This window comes from Emydura macquarii, unplaced genomic scaffold (assembly GCF_026122565.2).
Source record: "Emydura macquarii macquarii isolate MOO-44397 ecotype Brisbane River unplaced genomic scaffold, CSIRO-AGI_Emac_v2 contig_499, whole genome shotgun sequence".
Classification (NCBI taxonomy): Eukaryota; Metazoa; Chordata; order Testudines; family Chelidae; genus Emydura; species Emydura macquarii.
Genome location: NW_027130636.1, coordinates 16,022,366 through 16,042,207, shown reverse-complemented (window position 1 = coordinate 16,042,207; position 19,842 = coordinate 16,022,366). Strand labels below are relative to the sequence as shown.

At 39.9% G+C, this 19,842-nt stretch overlaps 2 protein-coding genes across 7 annotated transcripts in view; one reads left to right on the top strand and one right to left on the bottom strand.

Moving 5' to 3' along the window:
• The window catches only part of HDLBP (high density lipoprotein binding protein), a 64,682-nt gene extending 62,974 nt beyond the window's left edge, over window positions 1–1,708 (bottom strand). Inside the window, exon 1 of the mRNA XM_067539003.1 lies at window positions 1,647–1,708. The gene's annotated coding sequence lies outside the window, so the exon portion shown is untranslated. The remainder of the gene's footprint in view (window positions 1–1,646) is intronic.
• The window catches only part of SEPTIN2 (septin 2), a 63,598-nt gene that overhangs the window by 21,727 nt on the left and 22,029 nt on the right, over window positions 1–19,842 (top strand). For 2 of the 6 annotated variants that reach the window (XM_067539011.1, XM_067539008.1), the window contains exons 1-7: window positions 1,818–2,065; window positions 5,917–5,944; window positions 7,851–7,971; window positions 11,665–11,751; window positions 13,316–13,439; window positions 16,844–16,978; window positions 17,290–17,407. In XM_067539011.1, coding sequence (XP_067395112.1) covers window positions 5,936–5,944; window positions 7,851–7,971; window positions 11,665–11,751; window positions 13,316–13,439; window positions 16,844–16,978; window positions 17,290–17,407 — 594 coding nt within the window. In that variant the 5' untranslated portion in view covers window positions 1,818–2,065; window positions 5,917–5,935. Of the gene's footprint in view, window positions 1–1,817; window positions 2,066–4,649; window positions 5,229–5,916; window positions 5,945–6,741; window positions 6,856–7,850; window positions 7,972–11,664; window positions 11,752–13,315; window positions 13,440–16,843; window positions 16,979–17,289; window positions 17,408–19,842 lie in introns of those variants that run through there. The other 4 variants (XM_067539007.1, XM_067539006.1, XM_067539009.1 and 1 more) reach the window with 3 other exon arrangements.

The following is a 19,842-nucleotide window of genomic DNA, read 5'->3' as shown; positions in this document are numbered from 1 at the left end:
ATCAAGCATGTTGATTTTCTCATAGTATAAACATATGAGGGCTGAGACTGTCATTAACATATGGCTACAGTGTAATGCATATCTGGGGACATACACCCAAGTGCTAAATAACAAATGCGATGAGTTGGAGGGTCTTGCTGCCTTTCCTAAGGGACAGATGTTGGCATTACTAACGTCACCAGCATAACATACTCCTTTGTTTGCTGTTTCACCATAAAAGAGATTGAACTTCCCTTAGTAAGTATTATTTCCTTAAAGCTAGAGCGGCACAGCAGCATGACAGCTTGAAGAAAGCTCATGCTGCAGCTGCGGGGGAGCGGGGAGAGCGAAGAGAACTTTATCTCTAAGGCTGCCATTGCTGCAAGGGAGGAGAGAAGTTAAACTCCAAGTCCCAGTTCAATGGTTTTCCAAGGGGCCTGCCTTTTCATTCCAAGGGAGCTGGGAGCAAAGCTGCTGTTAACTGATAGGCAGAGGAGATGTGTTCTAAGTCGTACCTAATTTCTCTCTCTCTCTCTCTATATATATATATATTCATATAGCTGTAAATGATGGAGTAGAGGAATGCATCAGAATATCAGGGTATTTTTTAAATTTTAGCTCATGGTATTTATCAGCATCCAACTCTGCCCCCCAATGCTGCAACAACCAGATGGCAAATCATCACCACACATGCATTTACAATCATGATTTTGGGGGGTGGGGAAGCAGGCATTACTCAGGCCTAAGATGCCCCTATTTCCCACAGGAAAAATAGGACACAGCTTGTGCTAGCCCAAGCCATCCACTACCATAGTCCTCCCCTACACAGGCTGGCCTTGCTGCTCACAAATGCCCTGCTGCCTCCCACCTGAGATCTGGTCGTGATGCTTATCTGAGCCCTGCCTCCCCTCCACGTGGGGCTGGCATCACTGTGTCAGCCCCCACACACACCCTTTCTTCTGCACTCCCGGTTTGCTTGTTTTTTTTAAAGTGGAAAATTGTCCCATTTGTTCTTGCCAGCTGATCAGAGAGCAAAAGCAAACAGGACAAATGCTGACTTTTGCCCAAAAAGTTGGGACGGCCATGACAGGGTTTAAAACAGGGACCGTCCCCACCAAAACAGCACCTAGGGTCACCCCACCTGTGCATTTTAAATGCTTGGGGTTGGCAACACCCGAGAAAGGTGACGCTGCCACCATATTCAAGGTGGGGGGCAGGCGTGAGACAGCATCGGGCCTGCAGCCAGGAGAAGCAAGGGGTGGGGGCTGGACAGTGGCACCCCCGCTGATGAAATTGCAATCGCCCCCCTCTCGTTCAGTGGACGGGGTACCCCGTCCCTCCCCCTGGCCCTACCGGAAGGCGGCTGCCAGTGCCTCTCCCTCCGCCGCACTCTATGGTAAGGGGAGTTGAGGGGGAGTACCACGATCACGTGGCCCAACAGCGCCAATAGAAAAGGCGCAAACCATAGAGCGAAAATGAATGCGGGCTAGACATTCCAGGCTTCGATCCCGTCTCGCTGCTGCCGCCAGCTTGTTGGCGGCAGCGCAGTCATCCCAGTCCCACCGAGTGAAGGTCGGGGTGAGCTGTCCGGCCCCTCTTACCTGATGCGTCCCTGACCCCCCGTGTTATCGCACTGCCCTAGTGGGCGTGAACGGAGATCACCATACCTCTAATGGGCCTACAGCGAAGCTTATGCTGGGTACGAGGCCAAGGGGCCGGCCGCCATCTTGGTAAAGGAGAGGAATGTGCGTGACCCACTGCAAACATAAGGGTGGCCCCTCCTCCACGCGCCCTTGTCCAGTCAAATCGCCACAGGAACGGCGTTTGCGTCTGCGCAGTCAGTTAAACGCATGCGGCGTGAGGACTCCTGAGTCGCGCGTTGGCGCGTATTTACTCTAAGGCTGCGGCTCGTGCTTGCGTCCCCTCACGCTGTCGGGTCCCGGCTCCGCCTCTGGGGCGGGGTCTGGGGAGGCGCGCGCGACCTCGCTCGGAGGGAGGGGTACAGACAAACTCGCTCAGTCTAGTGCCGTCGGTTCGCGTGCGAGTCTGACGGGCGCTCGGTCGGTTCCACTATCGCTCCGTACAGGTACAGCCCAGGCTGCCCGGTGAGGGGCGGCCTCGACGCACCAGGGAGGAAGGGGCTCTGAGGGCCGATGGGGGGATGCTCCAGACAAGGGACTGGACTCCGGAGCCGAGCAGAGGCGCGTCTCCCGGACGGAGGCCCGCGTACCGCTCCCCCTCCCCGGTTCCCTCACGTGGCCCGGCCCGCAGGTTCCGCGGGGCTGAGGCCCCACAGTGTGCGGCGGGGTCACTTCCCCGCCCCGTTTTCTTCAGGCGTTGCTGGGCTCGGCCCGGCTGGGCTGGGGGAGTCAGGGATCCCCCTCACTGTAGCCCGCCTGCCTCAGCCCAGGACTGGGGGCGCTGCGCCCCCCAGCTGTCGGGCAGCCCAGGCCCGCTGTCTCAAGGCTCCAGGGATGCAGTACTAGGTGCGCCCTGGGGCTTCCTTCTGCGTTGAGCGTGCTCCGTGGTCTGTACATAGCCAACAGGCCGATTTCAGCTTTGTTGTGAGGCCGCCACCCCGTGACCCTCCCCGGGATGGGAGGGAGCAAGGCGATCGCTGGACGGTGGCGGAGGTTTTCTGGTTTTCCCCTCCCCACCCAGCTAGCGCTTCACAATTGGCGGCTAAAGCGCTTTTCAAATACTATGCACTTTAAACCCCCCTTCCGCCTCCCCCTATTCAGTTTTGGAGAAGTCTTGTCTTTCCGGCCATAGCTGTAGCTACTTAAACGTGCTCTTGTAAAAGGTAGTTTGGAAGAAAGATACGTTTCAAATACATCATTGTGAGTTTTCACTGTTTGAATGGAAAAGTTAGTGTACAATTCTGGTATACAAAGTTTAAGCACTTATAAGTAAATGTAAGCTTTAAAGCTTAGTCTTTAAATTGTTAATTACTTTAGTTCTTCTTGTATTGTGGAACTACCTACCTAGAGATTGTGAACCAGGTGAGAACGGGACTTGAGTGCCATGGATGGAGCAAAGGAAAGAAGATAGGTGCCACAGCTGGATACTGATGAATATGGGGTGTGGGATTTAGAGCTGTCCAGGGAGCAGGGTTAAAGATTTAGCAAAGAGCCTTGCTGTCTAAAATGCTCATTACACAAAATCTAAGAATATGGAGCAACTTTTAGAGCTTTCTCTGCCATGTGAACTTTTTTTATAGAGAGACTCAAGTGTCGGAAAAGCAAGTACAAATGCAGATGAAGACAAGTAAATAAGATCTAACAGTGGTTCTAGATGTAATTTAAGAGCAATGAATTGTAATCCTTGTTCAAACTCTGCTCGGACTCCTCTTTGATCATTCAAGACACAAGTATAATGTTTTCCTTAGGGTTTTTGAACGCCTGTAAGGGAAGATCAAGGATGCTTTCAAATTGGAAACTGCTTATGAATTTGTGTGTTGCTACCTGAATGAGAGAGCTTAGTCACAGACTTAAAACATTTTTCATGCAGTATTTCCTGTTGTGAAAGATTTCTATATTAGTTAGAAACCTAAGTGGATAGATGGTTATATCAGAGAAGCATAGATTGTATAGGACAGTACAGTGTGTCCAATACAAAATAGTGTAATCCTGTAACAGAAAATTCAAGGTGCGTTTGTTTTAAATCCTATCTCTGATGTGGCCTTGTAGGGTGATCCTGGGCAAATTACTCAGTCCTCTTTCTGCCTCTGTTTCCTCATCTGTACAGTGGAGATAATGAAACTTAACTCACAAGGGTGGTGAGACTTGATTAGTTAATATTTGAAGTTCTTGAAGATCCTTATGGAAGGTAATTCATTGTTTTAAGTAATTCAGTGTTCTTAGACTATTTGTCCAGTATTTAAAGAGAAAGTTACTGCTAGGGAGAAATCTTTTTAATTTACCTTTTGTGCAGTTGATATAATGGTAACTCCACATTTTTTGTTTAGATTTATAAAACAAGCACCTGTTAATCTAAATTTCACAATGAATATCTCCAGGCTGCTTATCTTTAGCAATAAATATGCATCATCAAACTTAAATACCTCCTTTTTCCCAAGCAGCCATAAGTAAAATTCCTGCAGTCTGCCTTCTCCTCCTCCCCCCGCCCACCCGAATGCCTGGATGGAAAGATGGACCTTGCAGTGTGCCTGGAAAGTCAATATGGTCCCTGGTAGACCAACAGGGAGAAAATTTTCTAAAGTCGAGAACACCCTGCTAGTAACTCCCACTCTTTTATTGAGAGCTTGTCAGCTGAGTGGTGCCTCTGATCCTTGCAGCAGCTGTGTAGCTTGAGAAGCTGAAGTCTCTTGAGTCACAGCTCAAACAATTTAGGACTTCATCAGTTAAAACCAATTCCATAAATTCCATTTGGAAACTGATCATTGACCATTGATCATTGCCTGTACATCATGGAGCACTGGTGTTAGATACTTCCAGTGTAGAATTCCACTTAATAAACACACTGCCACATTTTGCACTAGCTTTTGTTTCTGGGTGGCTTCACACACACAGAATGAGTAACAGTAATTCAGTTTTGGAGGCCCAGGTAACTATGGCAAGTTCCACATTGGAAAGAAGTTTGTACTTGTCTTCCTAGACATAGAAAATTTGGATACATCTGTTTCCTGAAATAACTGGTAATTACCAAAATAAAATATTTGCTAGGGAGTTGTAGTTAATGCCTCTTGTTTTTGTGAAAATTACTATTGAACATTTGGTAACCAAAAAGGGTCAAAGCCTCTGGTTTATATCTTGGTTAAGATTACATATTGTAAGCAGTCAGTAGTAGTCATCACAATTCTCTGACCTGTTTAACCATTATCAGGTTTCAGTTTGATATGCATTATGGAAGAGATGAGTTTTGAGGGACTTGAAGGAGGATTAGGTGGTGGCTTCATGGTTTTTGATTGGAAGCTTTTATTTTTATTTTTAAAGGAGGGGCATGGGGGAAGTAATACAAGTGCTTGGAGAACAAGTGGAGAATTGGGTGATAAAGATTGGCATCCGTGATAGTGAAGGTGGGAGTCAGCTTGGTAGGGTGGGGCTAAATTGTGGAGATCTTCTGTGAGTAAGGACAGGAAGTTTCATCTTGATGTGATGGATGAAGGGAAGCTAAAGGAGGAACTGGGGTGGCGGAGGCGGAGCTGGCAGAGCTAGGAAGCAAAAAGATTATCTCAGCGTTTTGAATGGTTGGGTGAGGTTGTCGGCATTGCGGTCAGAGAGAAGGAGGTAATATATCTAATTTTGCTTACCTATCACATTTTGAAGTTGTTGAACCTCTTCCTTTAATTATTTACAGGACACTTAGAAGTTTGGGGGAAGAGAAATGAATAAGCTGTATGACTTTTGTTTGAACTCTGAAAAGGCAATTTCCTGTAAACTCTAATTTGGGCATGTATTTTTATTAATAGTTTCTCTTAGAGAGACAACATAGATGAGGTAGTATCTTTTACTGGACCAACTTCTTCCAGTGTAAGGTACAAGCTTTTAAGCTACACAGAGCTTTTTTTTAGGTTTTGCTTCAGTTGGTTTTTGTAAAAGATGTAGACTTTACAATTTTTCCGGATTTAAAAGCTTTTCCTTATATAGTTTGAGTGGAATATTTAGAACCACTCACTGTTGGCTTAACTTTGCTCCCAGTGAATTTAATAGAATTGGAGATAGGCATTTAGTGATGGTCTTTGAGCATGGAGTGGGATTTTCATAACAAAGAAAGATACAAATATTGGTATTTGGCAGGAAATCATTTGGGATGATCCAGAAGATGGGTGACAAATACAAGTAGTTCAGAATGTTCTCCCTCTTGTTCATTGTTGAGAGAATTGAAATTTAATTGTATAGTAGTGGTTTTAGTAGGTGTTTTGTCTTCATGTTATCTTGTTTGTAAAAAAACTAAAAAAACATTTTGTTCACACAGTGACTGACCTTCCATAAGGATGGCCAAGGTAAGAATATCATTTGTATATTCATTAACTATAAGATAAAAGCATGGTTTTTATTAAGGTTTTTAGATGGTATAACCTTAATATGAAATGAATATAACATTTTTAGAGTGTGGGGTCCACAGTCAAGTGTATGGAATATTTCAAATTTATAAATAAATGAAAATAAACATTAAACAGTTCAGTAATAGGTGAAATTATGTAAAATACTGTGTTTATGGCAAGTTGTTTCCTGTGGAGGTTATAAAGAGAAAACATGTAGCACAGGAGTTTATCTTCCTGACTGCTCACTTTTTTTCCACTGAAGTCCCCCACACTTGAACAAACCCATTTCCAATTGCACTAATTTGTATTTGAACTTCTCTTTTGCCACTGTGTACCCAGTTTTGTGATCAACAATATTGTGGAAAAGGATGAGCACCAGTTTAATTGGCTTTTTTCCCTTTTCCTAAAAGAGTAAGGCTGAGGGATTGACAGATCCTTTAAGACTGTAAAAGCAACAATAGAGAATTTAAACCAAAAGATCATATTAATGTGACAATCACCATATACAATTCAGATGCTTTCTTGTTCCACGCGTTCTGTGTCACAAGTAGGAATCAGAATGGCTCATATTAACCTATTGGCAGTGACATAAATTGTCAAGTACTTGTGTAGTATGTTTGCAGAGAGTAAACTGACGTGTGAAGACTTTTTCTGCTATTCTTTAGTGTTGGGCATTTTCATACATTTGTTTGTAAACTGCAAATGAAAGTTGAGTCCTTTCCAGAGCAGCCTCTTGTTTTCCTTCTGATTTCAGTGAACTGAGCATAGACTAGTATGGGCTAGAAGGGACACCTGTATTAAGTCGATTCCCTTGCTTCATTAGAAGATTTCTAATAAACTATCTCAAATAGATGATTATCAGACCACAGGTAGTTTTTAAATATTTTTTTATTTGTATGTGTCAGAACTGACTAGAAATATATCATGTGCACAAGTTCCAGCCACACAGCCAATTTTAAAATGCGGTTAAACATACATTTTTAAAAGTAGGTAATTAGTTAGTTTGTTAGTTAAAAGTTAGTAGATTGTTACAGAGCCATATTCTGCTGGGGGTAATCTTGAATATAATTTACTACAGTTCCTGAAGTGATAGTTGGAATGAACTACACTCATTGTGAAAACTTTCACTTAGCATAGTTAATCTACTCTGTATTGTGAAATTGTCATCAAAATTGTTTGACCATTGTGGTAGCGTGAACATAGCTATAGTGCGTTTCTGTACAACATGTAGTATTGGTGAGAGAAACGCATCCATGAATTTTCAGTTTTATTTAAACGGTTGGAGGAAAAACATGCCATTTATTTTAATCTGGAAACTAAACCAATATGATAAAGCTGTTACTATTTAATTTGTCAGTGGGAAATTTGATACTTAAATGTTTTTTAGGTTTATCTTGTGCATGTGCAACTAGACATTTATGTATCTATAACAATAAATATGCAAAAAAGGATTCCTTTATCTTACTGTAGACACCTTTGACAGTTATTTAGAAAAACAATGCAAATAAAATCAGCAGTGAAGCCACAACTGCAAACAAATCCTGAATCCCTTCCATTCCTTAAAGCCTGATTGGAAAACGTAGACCTTATAATGTGCACTGCAAACCAATAGGTTTGGATTCCAAAGGTTGAGTACATTCCAAAGTTGAAGGCCTCTTACAGAGAACACTGCTGCCAGCTCCTTCTGTTTTAAATCAAGGTGACTCAAATTTGAGTGCCTCTCTTGTAGAGAACATTGTGAGCAGCAAAGGCTGAAGACTTAAAGATTTTCCACATCTACCTCTAATTTGTAATTACAAGCTTCATCACTGTCCTCAGTTATTTCAACCTATAGCATATATAATCTTCTGATTATTTTATTTAGCAACCGCCTGCCCAATTTACCAATCCAGAAACTCCTGGCTATGTTGGATTTGCAAACCTTCCCAACCAGGTTCATCGGAAGTCTGTGAAAAAGGGCTTTGAGTTCACTCTCATGGTGGTTGGTAAGAAAATATATTTTATAGTCTCTTGCAATTAGAATTTAGAAAACTGAGGATTAAAACAAATGCAATAACACTTCTCATATGAAGGAAGTCTTCATATACATTATATAGTATCCAACAGTTCTTCTGTCCTGTATACTTGTGTAGTATCAGGTTTACTTGAATTTAATGTCCATTTTAGTGTGTGAATGAGTTAGCTGTTATTACTTGTGTGGAAGATACCTGTAATATACCCAAACATAAGGTCTTGTCACATTTGATAAGTCTTATTTGCTGTGTTTTGATTTGGGAAAACATTTTTTTCACATATCCCTATTTTAGCCGTTTACTGTGCTCAGATAATGCAAAAATGGGTGGACTTTGAAACTTCATGTGTAGTAGTAGTGACTAAGCATGAAGAAAATTGGTGAGTGATTTTAAAGTTTTAAATGTTTAAATTTCCATCTTTGCACAGTTAGTTTTCTATTTGTTTGAATTGTATTATGCATGCTCAGCAGTGTATGAGAGCTGATACACTTTCACTTGGGAAAAAATGTCTGTAGGCATAAAATGATTAACTGTACAATTTATTATTTTAAAAAAAACCCATTTAAATGAGAACTCACTAGCCACTAAATTGAGAGAGATTACTTTAGTGGTACATCAGGAATAGCAGACGTGGTCAAAAGAAACCCTTTCATACCGAACTGACCACTTCTAATGGTTCTGCAGTTCATCAATGCTCACTCTCCACCAGGCTCCCAAGTCAATGTTAAGTTAGCCATGTTACATTTCTTTTGTTATTGTGGGAACCATAACTTTTGAATTTCTGGATTTTGAGCTAATTAGTTCTCAACCTTAAAATATGTTTTTACCAAATAGATAGTGACTAAAAATGGCAATGCAGGATTCTATCTGTTGTTTCCAGAATACCAGTGAAATTGTGGTTCTAATTACCAGCCTCACAGCACAGTCCCATATCTGAAAACAAAGCTAGATAATATTCTTCACACATTGTTACGTGTAATAAAAACTCCCTTTCATGAATTGCATTTTTCACTTGTGCCCCTCTGCAGGAGTAGGCTTGGGAGTCATGGAACTATTTGGAGGTAGAACCATTAGTGACTGTTTACATCTCAGTTGGTGCATAATCATTCTAGCGTCCAAGACCTTCTCAAAATTTAGCTGCAGCTAAACTTAATTCCCAGACCTCTGTGACATCAGCTTAAAATACTACATGAAGTGGGTTTGGCATAAAGCCCTGTATAAATTATTAAACAAAACAACCTAGTGCCTGCTCTGTTCAAAACCAAATTCATGTATGCCAAATGGAAAAAGGACAACAGTAGTAGTAGAGGAGAAAACACTTAATTGAAAGCTTCTCTGGGGGAGTAGTATTGCTAACTGTTAGTTACCTATCTGCAAACAATTTAAGGCAGTGGTTCCCAATCTTTTTTGCTTGAGGGCCACAGATATCATTTTTACAACCGTGAAGGGCCACCTGTCTCCACCAGCAACCCAGGCTGCCTCCTCCCTGATCTCCCGTTCCCCTGGCTGCAGTAGGGAAACTCCATGCATCCTGTAGCCCTGTGGCCTCCTCCTGCAGCCAGGGGGATGGAAGATCAGTGCTCCCCTCCCTCTGGCTTCAGCAGGGACCCCAGCACCTATGGACCTAGGTGGAGCGTTTTGCCATGCTCCCTGCTACAGACAGGGGAAGCCTGCACCAGTCTTTTAGCCCTGCAGAAACGCACTCCATCTGGGTCCTTAGGCCAGCAGGAGGGGAGCCGTGGTCCACTTTGAAAGCCCCGTGGGCCACTTTTGGCCCCTGGGACACAGGTTGGGAAACACTGGTTTAAGGGTATAAATAAAAATATTTGGGAAGAAAAATTGGGGGAAACAATAAAACTTCATTGAAATGCATTGTATTTGGCAAGTTTGGATGATACATTGCTAACACTGAGGGGCAGTAGATGGGAGTTAATCCGAATTTTGACTAATTTTATTTTTATTTCAATATTTTGGGCTAAATGTCTCTAGAGTGACTTTCTTCTGTTCAGATATGTATAGGTAAACAAGGATAGTGGTTTAACTTTGTTTTCCTCTGTGGATCATATTTAATGTCTTTTATTTAAAGAATACGATTATAAATCAAAAGTCAAATTTCTTCATTTTCAGGAAGTTGGGGTGGGATAAATTTTCTTAAAAGCTGTGTGCGCTGATATGGTTTTGACCCATAATTCTCCCTGTTTCAATCACAGCTTCCACTATTGCTTGTCCAATTTATCCTGGTGTAGACAAATTGGCTGATTCCTGAAAATGCAAACTGGCTGCTTGGTCATGTTAAATCAAAAGAAAACTTGTGCTAATTAACCATTCAATTTAAGGTTTTCAGCACTAAATTACAGCCTTGTTTATGGTTGGGATTAGCCCCAAATACATTAATCTGTGGTCAGTAGCCAGTGTAACTGCATTGACTCAAACCTTTAAAGTAGGTAAGGAAAACTGTGGTTTGTTCTGGTATGGAGCTTACCCCAGCTTCAAACGGTTAAACTCCACCAATTAAAAATCATGGCTTTCCTGTTGCAATGAAACTGTTCAGTCAGCAAGCTCCATTACTGAATCAGCTGATTGTGGGAAATGATTGTAATTTTTAGTTTTGAAAAGTCTGTTTTTCTAAAACATTTGACCAACGATTTAGCTGGTTGGCTTTTTCATTTTGTTATAGCGTTTAATTTTCATTTTCGTCTTTATTTGTCTCATTTGTGTTTGATCAGTGTTATTGGTCAGATGGCCAGTCAGTCCCCCTTGGTTATCTTTTACTCTTTTCATGTTTTTGTTCAGTTCTGTCAAACAGTTTAGTGAAGAATAGGATCTTTGACAAACCAGTGAGATACATTCTCAAAGATCTTTTTATTTTTCCCCTTCCTTTGAAACGTTCATCTACATCAGAAGCAGAGCAGTTTGACAGAGGTCTGGGTCTTCATCAAAGCAAATGGCCGAAGTGTCAAAAATCCTGGTCTTCAACTATGTAGCCGTTCCTTTGCTGAAGATCTTTTTTCTGATGTAACATAAATGCTCTAAACTAGCAAACCTATTCATCACACATTGCATTAGTCCTCAATTATAGGAAACGTTACTTGGTACATATGGCAAAAAGTACTGTTGTACTCCTCTCTCTAACAGTTTGAAAAGGCTTCTAAGTACCATATCAGACAACATAAATAGCAGGCATAATTTTGTTCTCCATTGGTTAACCATGGCGCAACGTTAATAACACTAACTTTTTTTCTTTCAGTTAATGACACTTATTACATAATCCCAAATGGACTCTAAACTCTTACTATATTCAAAATTTTTAATACGGCTTTTAGTTTAAAAGCTACAGGAAACAGAAAAATCACAACTCAGACTATGATGTTTTTCAGGTCAATTAAAAATTAGAACACTAACATATTTACATGTAAATTCTCAAATATCAAGCTTTACTTAGAGTTTGTGCTAAAATTTTGAAATATATAAAATGAACTCCTGCTTTAAGTGCATAATAGAAGCTTGGTAACATCACTACCACTCCGTCAGTTTAAACCAGAATCTGGAAAACTTAGTTACAATAAACTCAAGAAAAATGTCGTCTATAATTAGATTTTATATATAGGTTCTGAAAGGTCAATTATGTAGAACATATTTATGATCAGCATATTTTCATAATCATAGGTGAATCTGGATTGGGAAAATCTACACTAATAAATAGCCTGTTCTTGACAGATCTCTACCCAGAAAGGATAATCCCAGGAGCAGCTGGTAAATACTTGTATTTCCTAATTTCTCTTCAATGTGAATGGTTACATATTTCTGGCTCTTACTGAACGCAAATGTAGCTGTGATAGGAATTTGTGACTGGAATACTCCAAATAGTATTCATCCCTTGTAGGGAGAGCCCCAGGTGCTCATTATCCAGATTACCAGTGCTAGGGAGGCAGTATGCTTCACTCCAGGGAATGTGAGCCCCTTGCATATGTTAGTCCGCCCATGTGGTCAAGAGAGGAATGATGTTGAATGGTATCAGAATCTGTCCAGTTCTCTCTGGGAAAAATGTCACCACGGAACAGGAAGATGGGAGGCGAGAAGTCTTGTTGAAAATAAAGTCAGATAGAACAAAGATGTGGAAAATTCCCGATATTACAGCCCTGCGCGGATACATAAATGTGGATCCGCATCTGCCCCAATCAACTTAGCTCTGACTGCCATACGCAGTCTAGGTCATTCGCACCCGCAGCTTTGGGGCCCCCAATCACCTGTTTGGAGGCCAACCCCATTGCAGCCTCTGCCCCTACTCAGCTGTTTGAGAGCCAGCCCCTCCAGGCAGCTGCCCAACAGCTGATTGGTGGCAAGCAGGGGAGCCCCCGGATGGGCTGCCAATCCATCAGCTGTTCCAAGGGGCTCCCCTGTTGGCCAGGAGGGGAGCCCCCCTGAAGCTGATTGGCAGCCAGCAACTGATCAGCAGCTGACCCCTTCCCCCCTCCCCCTCAAAAAATCTCAAAGATGCGGAAGCAACCTCAAAGGCTATGAGCTGCAAACAGCTGCTTCCCTGCCTTTGAGATCCGCATCCAATCCACCAGCCGCAAAAAAAAAAAAAGATATGCGCAGATCCACAGATGCAGATATCAATGGATATAAAGTGGATAGCCGCAGATTTGCAGGTTTCTACCCATAATACCTCCCTTAGAGAAATTCTAAGTATAGGAATTACTTGGCCTATTGGCTTGATAGTCATGCTGCTAATTTTCTTTATTTTTTTCTGCACATGCTTCAACTTGGTATGCAGACTTTATCTGTCCTATGTTCTCATTTGACACACCTGCCACATTTCTGCCAAAGGCTTTTGAAGCTTTTAAGAGACATTTTTTGTTTCTCTCTTCTCCACTGGGAATCTTTTCTTTGGTGCTATTTGCATTAGAGTTCCACTGCTTTTTTGGTTGAGTGACTCATTTTCATTAGCTCATCCTGTCACATGGCATGTCTGTCACTTTCTTCCAACACTGGAAAAAGAACTTCCTTATATTAATAAGTATTCTTAAAGCTACTGTCTGCTTTTCTGTCTTTCAAAACTTATCTTCAGTCCCTCCTACTTGGTTTTCTGCTACAGATCTAAAGAAACAGTACACATCCTCAGATGTCCTGAGAAAACACTTCTATAGAAAATTCTGGAAGTATGTCTGCTTCTGGTGTCCTGTGGCTCCAAGAATAAGATTATCAGTAGAATAATGCCTCTTAAATAATTCCACTTGCAGGTTATTGCTGATATAACCTCAGAAATTATCCACATTTGAGATTTTTTTTTAAGATCAAATTTGCTGTTTTCTAGAAAAAATTGAAAGAACTGTGCAGATCGAAGCTTCAACAGTTGAAATCGAGGAGAGGGGTGTTAAGCTCCGTTTGACAGTTGTAGATACACCAGGATATGGTGATGCCATCAATTGCCGGGACTGGTATGTATGTAAAGTGCGTACTGACCTATAGAAAAGGATTTATGTCCCTCTTTGGATTCTTTAAAATTCATTCTCACGTTGTTTTCTTGGGACTAAATCACTGAAGTGCAGGTACATTGAGCACATAGCACAATCACAGAAATGTGGGGCTGGAAGAGATCTTGAGGTCATTCAAGCCCATCCCCCTATGTTGGGGCAGGACCAAGTATGCCTAGATCATTCCTGACAAGTGTTTGTTCCTTGCTAACCAATTCCAATACCTACCTATCCTTAAAGTTTTCCCTAATATGGAACCTAAATCTCCCATGCTTCAGATTGTCTTCTACTACTACTTGTCCTACCTTCAGTGGGCATTGACAGCAATTGATCAGTGTGCTTTTTCTAACACCCGTTAATATATTTGAAGATTATCAGCTTTCACCAGTCTTTTTTTCCCCAAGACTAAATATGCCCAATTTTTAACCTTTCCTCTCTCCAGTTTGTCCATATCTATATTAAAGTGTGGTACCCAGAACTGAACACAGTACTTACTTCAGTTGAGGCCTCACCAATGCCAAGTAGAACAAGACAGTTATTACCTGTGTCTGACATGCTGCACCCCTGTTAACTCGCCCCAGAATAGTAGCCTTTTTTGCAACTGCGTCACCTTGTTGGCTTATATTCAATTTGTGATCCACTCTAACCTCCATATTATTTTCGGTAGAACTACGCTCTAGCCAGTTATTCCCTGTTTTGTATTTGTGCATTTTATTTTTCATTTCTAAATATAGTACTTTACACTTATAGATTAAGTTGAAAATCAACAAAGATTTCAGACCAGTTCTCCAGTTTGAAAAAGAGGCTTGCCTTCTTGCTTTGTGTGGTTTTTTTTGTTTTTTAAAAATCATTATTTTAAAAAATTGATTGTGTATACTCCAGAGTAACAGAATAAAGAGTGTTTTAACGCTCTTATAACATTACTGCTCTCTAGTGCCCAGTTTTTGCATAGTCTTTGATAATCATGAACTCCTGCCAGGTATGATACCTAGCATTCGCTCGGCTTGTGATGTTATACTTGCCTTTAAAATTCCGGACATATTGGCATGAAGTAATAAAAGTAGTACTGAGTTGTGTGTGGTTTTATAGGTCTTTAATCTCATCATAGATATTAGGTTTTATAAAGCAAGAGTATTGAAGTTTTTATAAAACTACAATACTGGAAGAAAATCCTGCTTTGCTCCTTTAGGAAGAATCTGCATTTTCTAGAGTAATTTAAGACTGAATATAACTTAATAACAGAATAAAAGCTGGTGAGTGACTAGGGTTTGGCTACTAGTGACTTTCAAGAACCTGATAAAGAAGTAACTTATTCAGATTTACTAACCTACATCTAGGTTAGTGCTCATCTAGTGATCTCTACATGCCCTTGATGGTCTTAAAGGTACACTAATAAATAAACCTGTCATTTATTTCAGATCAGATTAAAATAACCCAGCAACAAAATAAATATAGAAATGAATCAACCTTCCCCACACAGTCCTTCATAAATATGAAATGCTTTTTATTCTATGTTATGAGCTTTTATCACCTAATTCCAAATTTGTTTTGATGCTTTTTAAGGTGATCTGGGAATTTGCAAGGCTTTTAGTATGGCCCAATATGTCCTCCAATAGAAAATTACTGAAATGAGAGGTGGGACTTGGATCATAAGATAGCATCAAGCAGTTCAGCAGAACTCCATGAGTAAATGGTTCATGCCATCCTTTTTATTTTATTTTTTTTGGGTGCAAGACATCCAGATTTCACACTGTTATAGAAAAGGGGGAACTACCATGCCTGCAGATACAAAAGAAAAAGCCCTCGTCTTGATTTGTCCTAACTCAGTTAAGCCTCATACCTCAAGTTTCATGTGCTAAGTGTAATCTCACAATCTCACTCTCAAATTAAAATACAAATTTATCTCTAAAAGATACTTGAGAGAAATGTATAAGCAATTCCCTGGCAAACATTTTTAAGATGCAATTAAAGGCAAAGATAAACATTGAATACATTTTTTTTTTGTTTTAAATACTTCTAAACTAAAATAGTGTCAGATTTCTACCTACAACTTTAACTGACCTATTGCTAGTTAGCTCTCATATAGGTGAAATTAAGAAGGTTCAAATATGGTTTACTGCAGCCAATACATATTCTGGAGTGTGGTTGAGGTAGGTTGGGGCTCTTTGATTTACAGTGGAGAATGACCGTAGTGTACTATCTGTACTGTATATAGAGGTATAAGACTTGCAGAAGGGGTGTTCTTGCTATTGATGCGTAGATGAAATGGACAAAGGCTGACATAGCTAGTTCACCCCCTCAGCCGCCCCTGTGGAATGAGAATTGAAGTTTGGTTGGGTATATCAGTTCTCTTGCAAGAGCAGAGACCGTTTAGACAGGCAATATATGGTATATGCAAGGGGGCAGACAATAATAACAGCTACAGTAATGCTTTCCTGCCTGGGGTCTCTGAGCATATATCCTATCCATGTTAAAAACAGGCAGAACTAGTGCAGTTGCTAGTGCAGAACTGTTGTTGGAACAGATATAGTCTTAAATCTTGAATAAGTGACTAAGAGCTTTATTTCTTTCTATTACAAAAATTTAAGTAAATGTAAAAAAAGCTTTTAGAAATAAATGTCAGTCCATAAATATAACTAGAATTTCTCAGTCTCTTCATAAGCACTAACAACTACTCTACATATGAACTTCTATTTATAGTTAATGTGCTAACATTTTAGAATGTATATCCACAACACAGTTTTAGTATATCTTCCATCCCTCCGTCTAGCTATAAACCAATACCAGATCTATTCAGTGTGTGATATTAACGAATGGTAAACATGTAACAGAGGAATCAAACCCTTCCCTTCCATAGTCAACCTGATCTAATATTTCTGATCAAATGAACTGATTCATTATTACGTAGTTTATAACGCAGCAGATGTGATAAGCAATTGGATACATTTTCTCAGATCTGTTGCATGGCAGTTTAGCAGGCCTACTACATCACCAAGACAGGCTTATTTTTTTCCCCAAACTGAGTTGGAATATTTAAGTCAAGAATCTCTTGAACATCTGTTTAAAGTATTATCAAGAGGAAAATCTCAGTAGAAATCACTAGAGGAATAAAATAGTACTGATTGTTTTTTACTGTGCTTATGCATTTTCTCTATATATGTCATTAACACAGGAATTAGGCAAATCAAATGTCCAAGAGTACATACTACTGTGGTCTTCAATCTTGTTAGCTTATTTTATTTTCACTGTCCCAATACTTGTCTGATATTGGGGGTATTAGGTTGGTGTTTTAGTTTTTTTTCGAAAAATATGGAGAGTGGTTATCTAAATGATCAGCATAACTATATAAATCTACATGTTTCTTACAGTTTTAAGACCATAATTTCTTATATTGATGAGCAATTTGAGCGGTATCTGCATGATGAGAGTGGCTTGAATAGACGGCATATTGTAGATAACCGGGTGCACTGTTGCTTCTACTTCATTTCACCATTTGGTCATGGGTAGGTATCAATGCACTATTTGGAGGGGTTTTTGGATGATTTTTACTTTGGAAGGGTTTGTGGACTAAGTTTTGAAAAACAAGACAGGTGGGTCCTATAGAATTTGTTAAATAGCTCTATTAGAGGTGGTGAATTAACTGTTTTGGGGAGGAGTGTGACAGGTTTTGGATGTCAGTGAATTGTTGAAAATGGAAACTTTGCATTTTAAAAAAAGTCATCCCTGTGAAATTGTTTATATGTTCATCTTAGTGTAAAAATAAATTGGGCATTTAAATACCTGATATTCTTTTAAACTTCAACCTTACTTTTAGTCTTAAACCCTTGGATGTTGAATTTATGAAGGCCATACACAACAAAGTGAATATTGTACCTGTAATTGCAAAAGCAGATACGCTTACCTTGAAGGAGCGGGAAAGGCTAAAGAAAAGGGTAAGTTCTAATTTTGTTTGCCTGGAAGTATATTAATGTTGACTATCTGTAACACTAGTGTAGTAGGCAAGGAGGGAGACTTCATCCAAACCCAGCCAAAAAAAGCGATGTTCTCCAACATGACACTGCACAAGCATGGTGTACATTGGTTTAAAATTTGCCAGAAAACACACACGGTCTTTGTAATCCTCAGGGTTCTGATCCTTTTTTTGATTGAAGTATTACATCCTTAAACATTTTCAGTGATGGTCGGATTGGCTATGCACACTAGTGTTAAATTATAAAATGAATTTTAAAACTTTGCGGCTGACTGATGAAGTAATGTATTAGCACCGGCAAACAATTGTTTTCAAAGTAGGTGACTCATTATCATTTGGAAAACAGAGATCAGAATTTAAACACTTGAATATTTCAACAGCTAAAAATCACATACTTAAATATGTTATTACCCCCACTGCTTGGCACCAGTTTATTCCACTCCTTCTTAGACACAGTATCAGATCCTTACAGCCTTGAAGAGCTCTTAAGTTTTACTCTTTAATTTTTAAATCAAGCAAGAGCTGATTATACCTGTTTGAATTTTACAAAGCAAATTGTAATTAACTTCTTAAGAGGCCGTTGTTACTCAACCAGTCATTCTGTAACTCCTTTCAACTTTATTTCTGCAGCCTGGTCAGTGAGTTAATTACACTTGGCTTTGAAATACAGATACTGCTAGAATTTTGCAAAATTCAGCTCTTAATTGAGGGAGGGTCAAGAATAAAGGATTTATGGCACCCAAAGCTAGTTCTCACATCATGCTGACTCTTATTGGTTTCCTCCTGCTACATCACACTGACAGCTAAAAATATGTCCTATGACAATAAAGTAAGTAATTGCTCTGGTTGCCATAGAGATATTCCTCCCCACCATTGATGATAGACTGTCAGTGAGACACTTTCTTGTAGTGTGGCTCACATCTTAGTAGTGAGAGTTTGAGAAGCCCAAGTCTATTTTTATTTTGTAATTTTTTACCAGAAAGTAAAAAATTGATATAAAAACAATACATTTACTCACAAATTATTGTTCAGCTAGTGACTTTCCCCATGGAAAATTCCCTCCAACACAATTAATAGTGAAGATGGCAATCTTCATACCGTAAAAAAATATTCAACAAGAGTGTTGTGATTTGGGTTTTTTTGTATATAATATTTATATATACATTATGCTATGCAGACATGGAAGGTGAACAGTTTTCTTCTAAAGCAAAATTTAAGTAATGTGTGTGGAGAGAAGAAGGTAACACTTAAGATGTGATGGCTACAACTAGTGTTAAGGATATTAAATGGGGAAGAGGAGATAGCACTTACAGTAGAATTTCAAACTTACGAACGCCTCAGGAATGGAGATCGTTTGTAACTGAACAGAACATTACGGTGGTTCTTTCAAAAGTTTACAACTGAATATTGACTTAATACAGCTTTGAAACTTTACTATGCAGGAGAAAAATGCTGTAGTTTATGTTTAACATAAGAACAGCCATACTGTGTCAGATCAATGGTCCATCTAGCCCAGTATTCTGTCTTCCATCAGTGGCCAATGGCAGGTGCTTCAGAGGGAATGAACAGAACAGGTGTTCATCAAGTTAGAGGCTAGGGACACTTCAGAGCATGGTTTTGTATCCCTGCCCATCCTGGCTAATAGTTCCTGCAGGAACTTATCTAGTTCTTTTTTTTTTTTTTTTTTTTTTTAACCCTGTTTTGCTCTTGGCCTCCACAACATTCTCTGGCAAAGAGTTCCACAGATTGACTGTGCATTATGTGAAGAAGATCTTCCTTTTGTTTGTTTTTAAACTTGGTACCTATTAATTTCAGTTGGTGACCCCTAGTTCTTATGTTATGAGAAGGAGTAAATAGCTATCTTTCTCCATGCCAGTCATGATTTTATAGACCTCTATCATATCTCCCCTTAGTCATCTCTTTTCCACACTGGAAAGTCCTAGTCTTATTAATGTCTCCTCAAATGGAAGCTGTTCCATACCCCAGATCATTTCAATTGTCCTTTTCTGTACCTTTTCCAATTCCAGTGCATCTTTGACATGGGGCGACCAGATCTGCATGCAATATTCAAGATGTGGGCGTACCAGGGATTTTTATAGAGAAGCATTATGTCTTCTGTTTTATTATCTATCCCTTTCCTAATGATTCTCAACATTGTTAGCTATTTTTTGACTGCCACTGCACACAGAGTGGACGTTTTCAGAGAACTATCCACAATGACTCAAAGATCTTTCTTGAGTGGTAATAGCTAATGTAGACCCATCATTTTATATGTATAGTTGGGATTGTTTTCCAATGTTCATGACTTTGCATTTATCAACATTGAATTTCATCTGCCATTTTGTTGCCCAGTCACCCATTTTTGTGAGAGCCCTTTGTAACTCTTCGCAGTGTGCT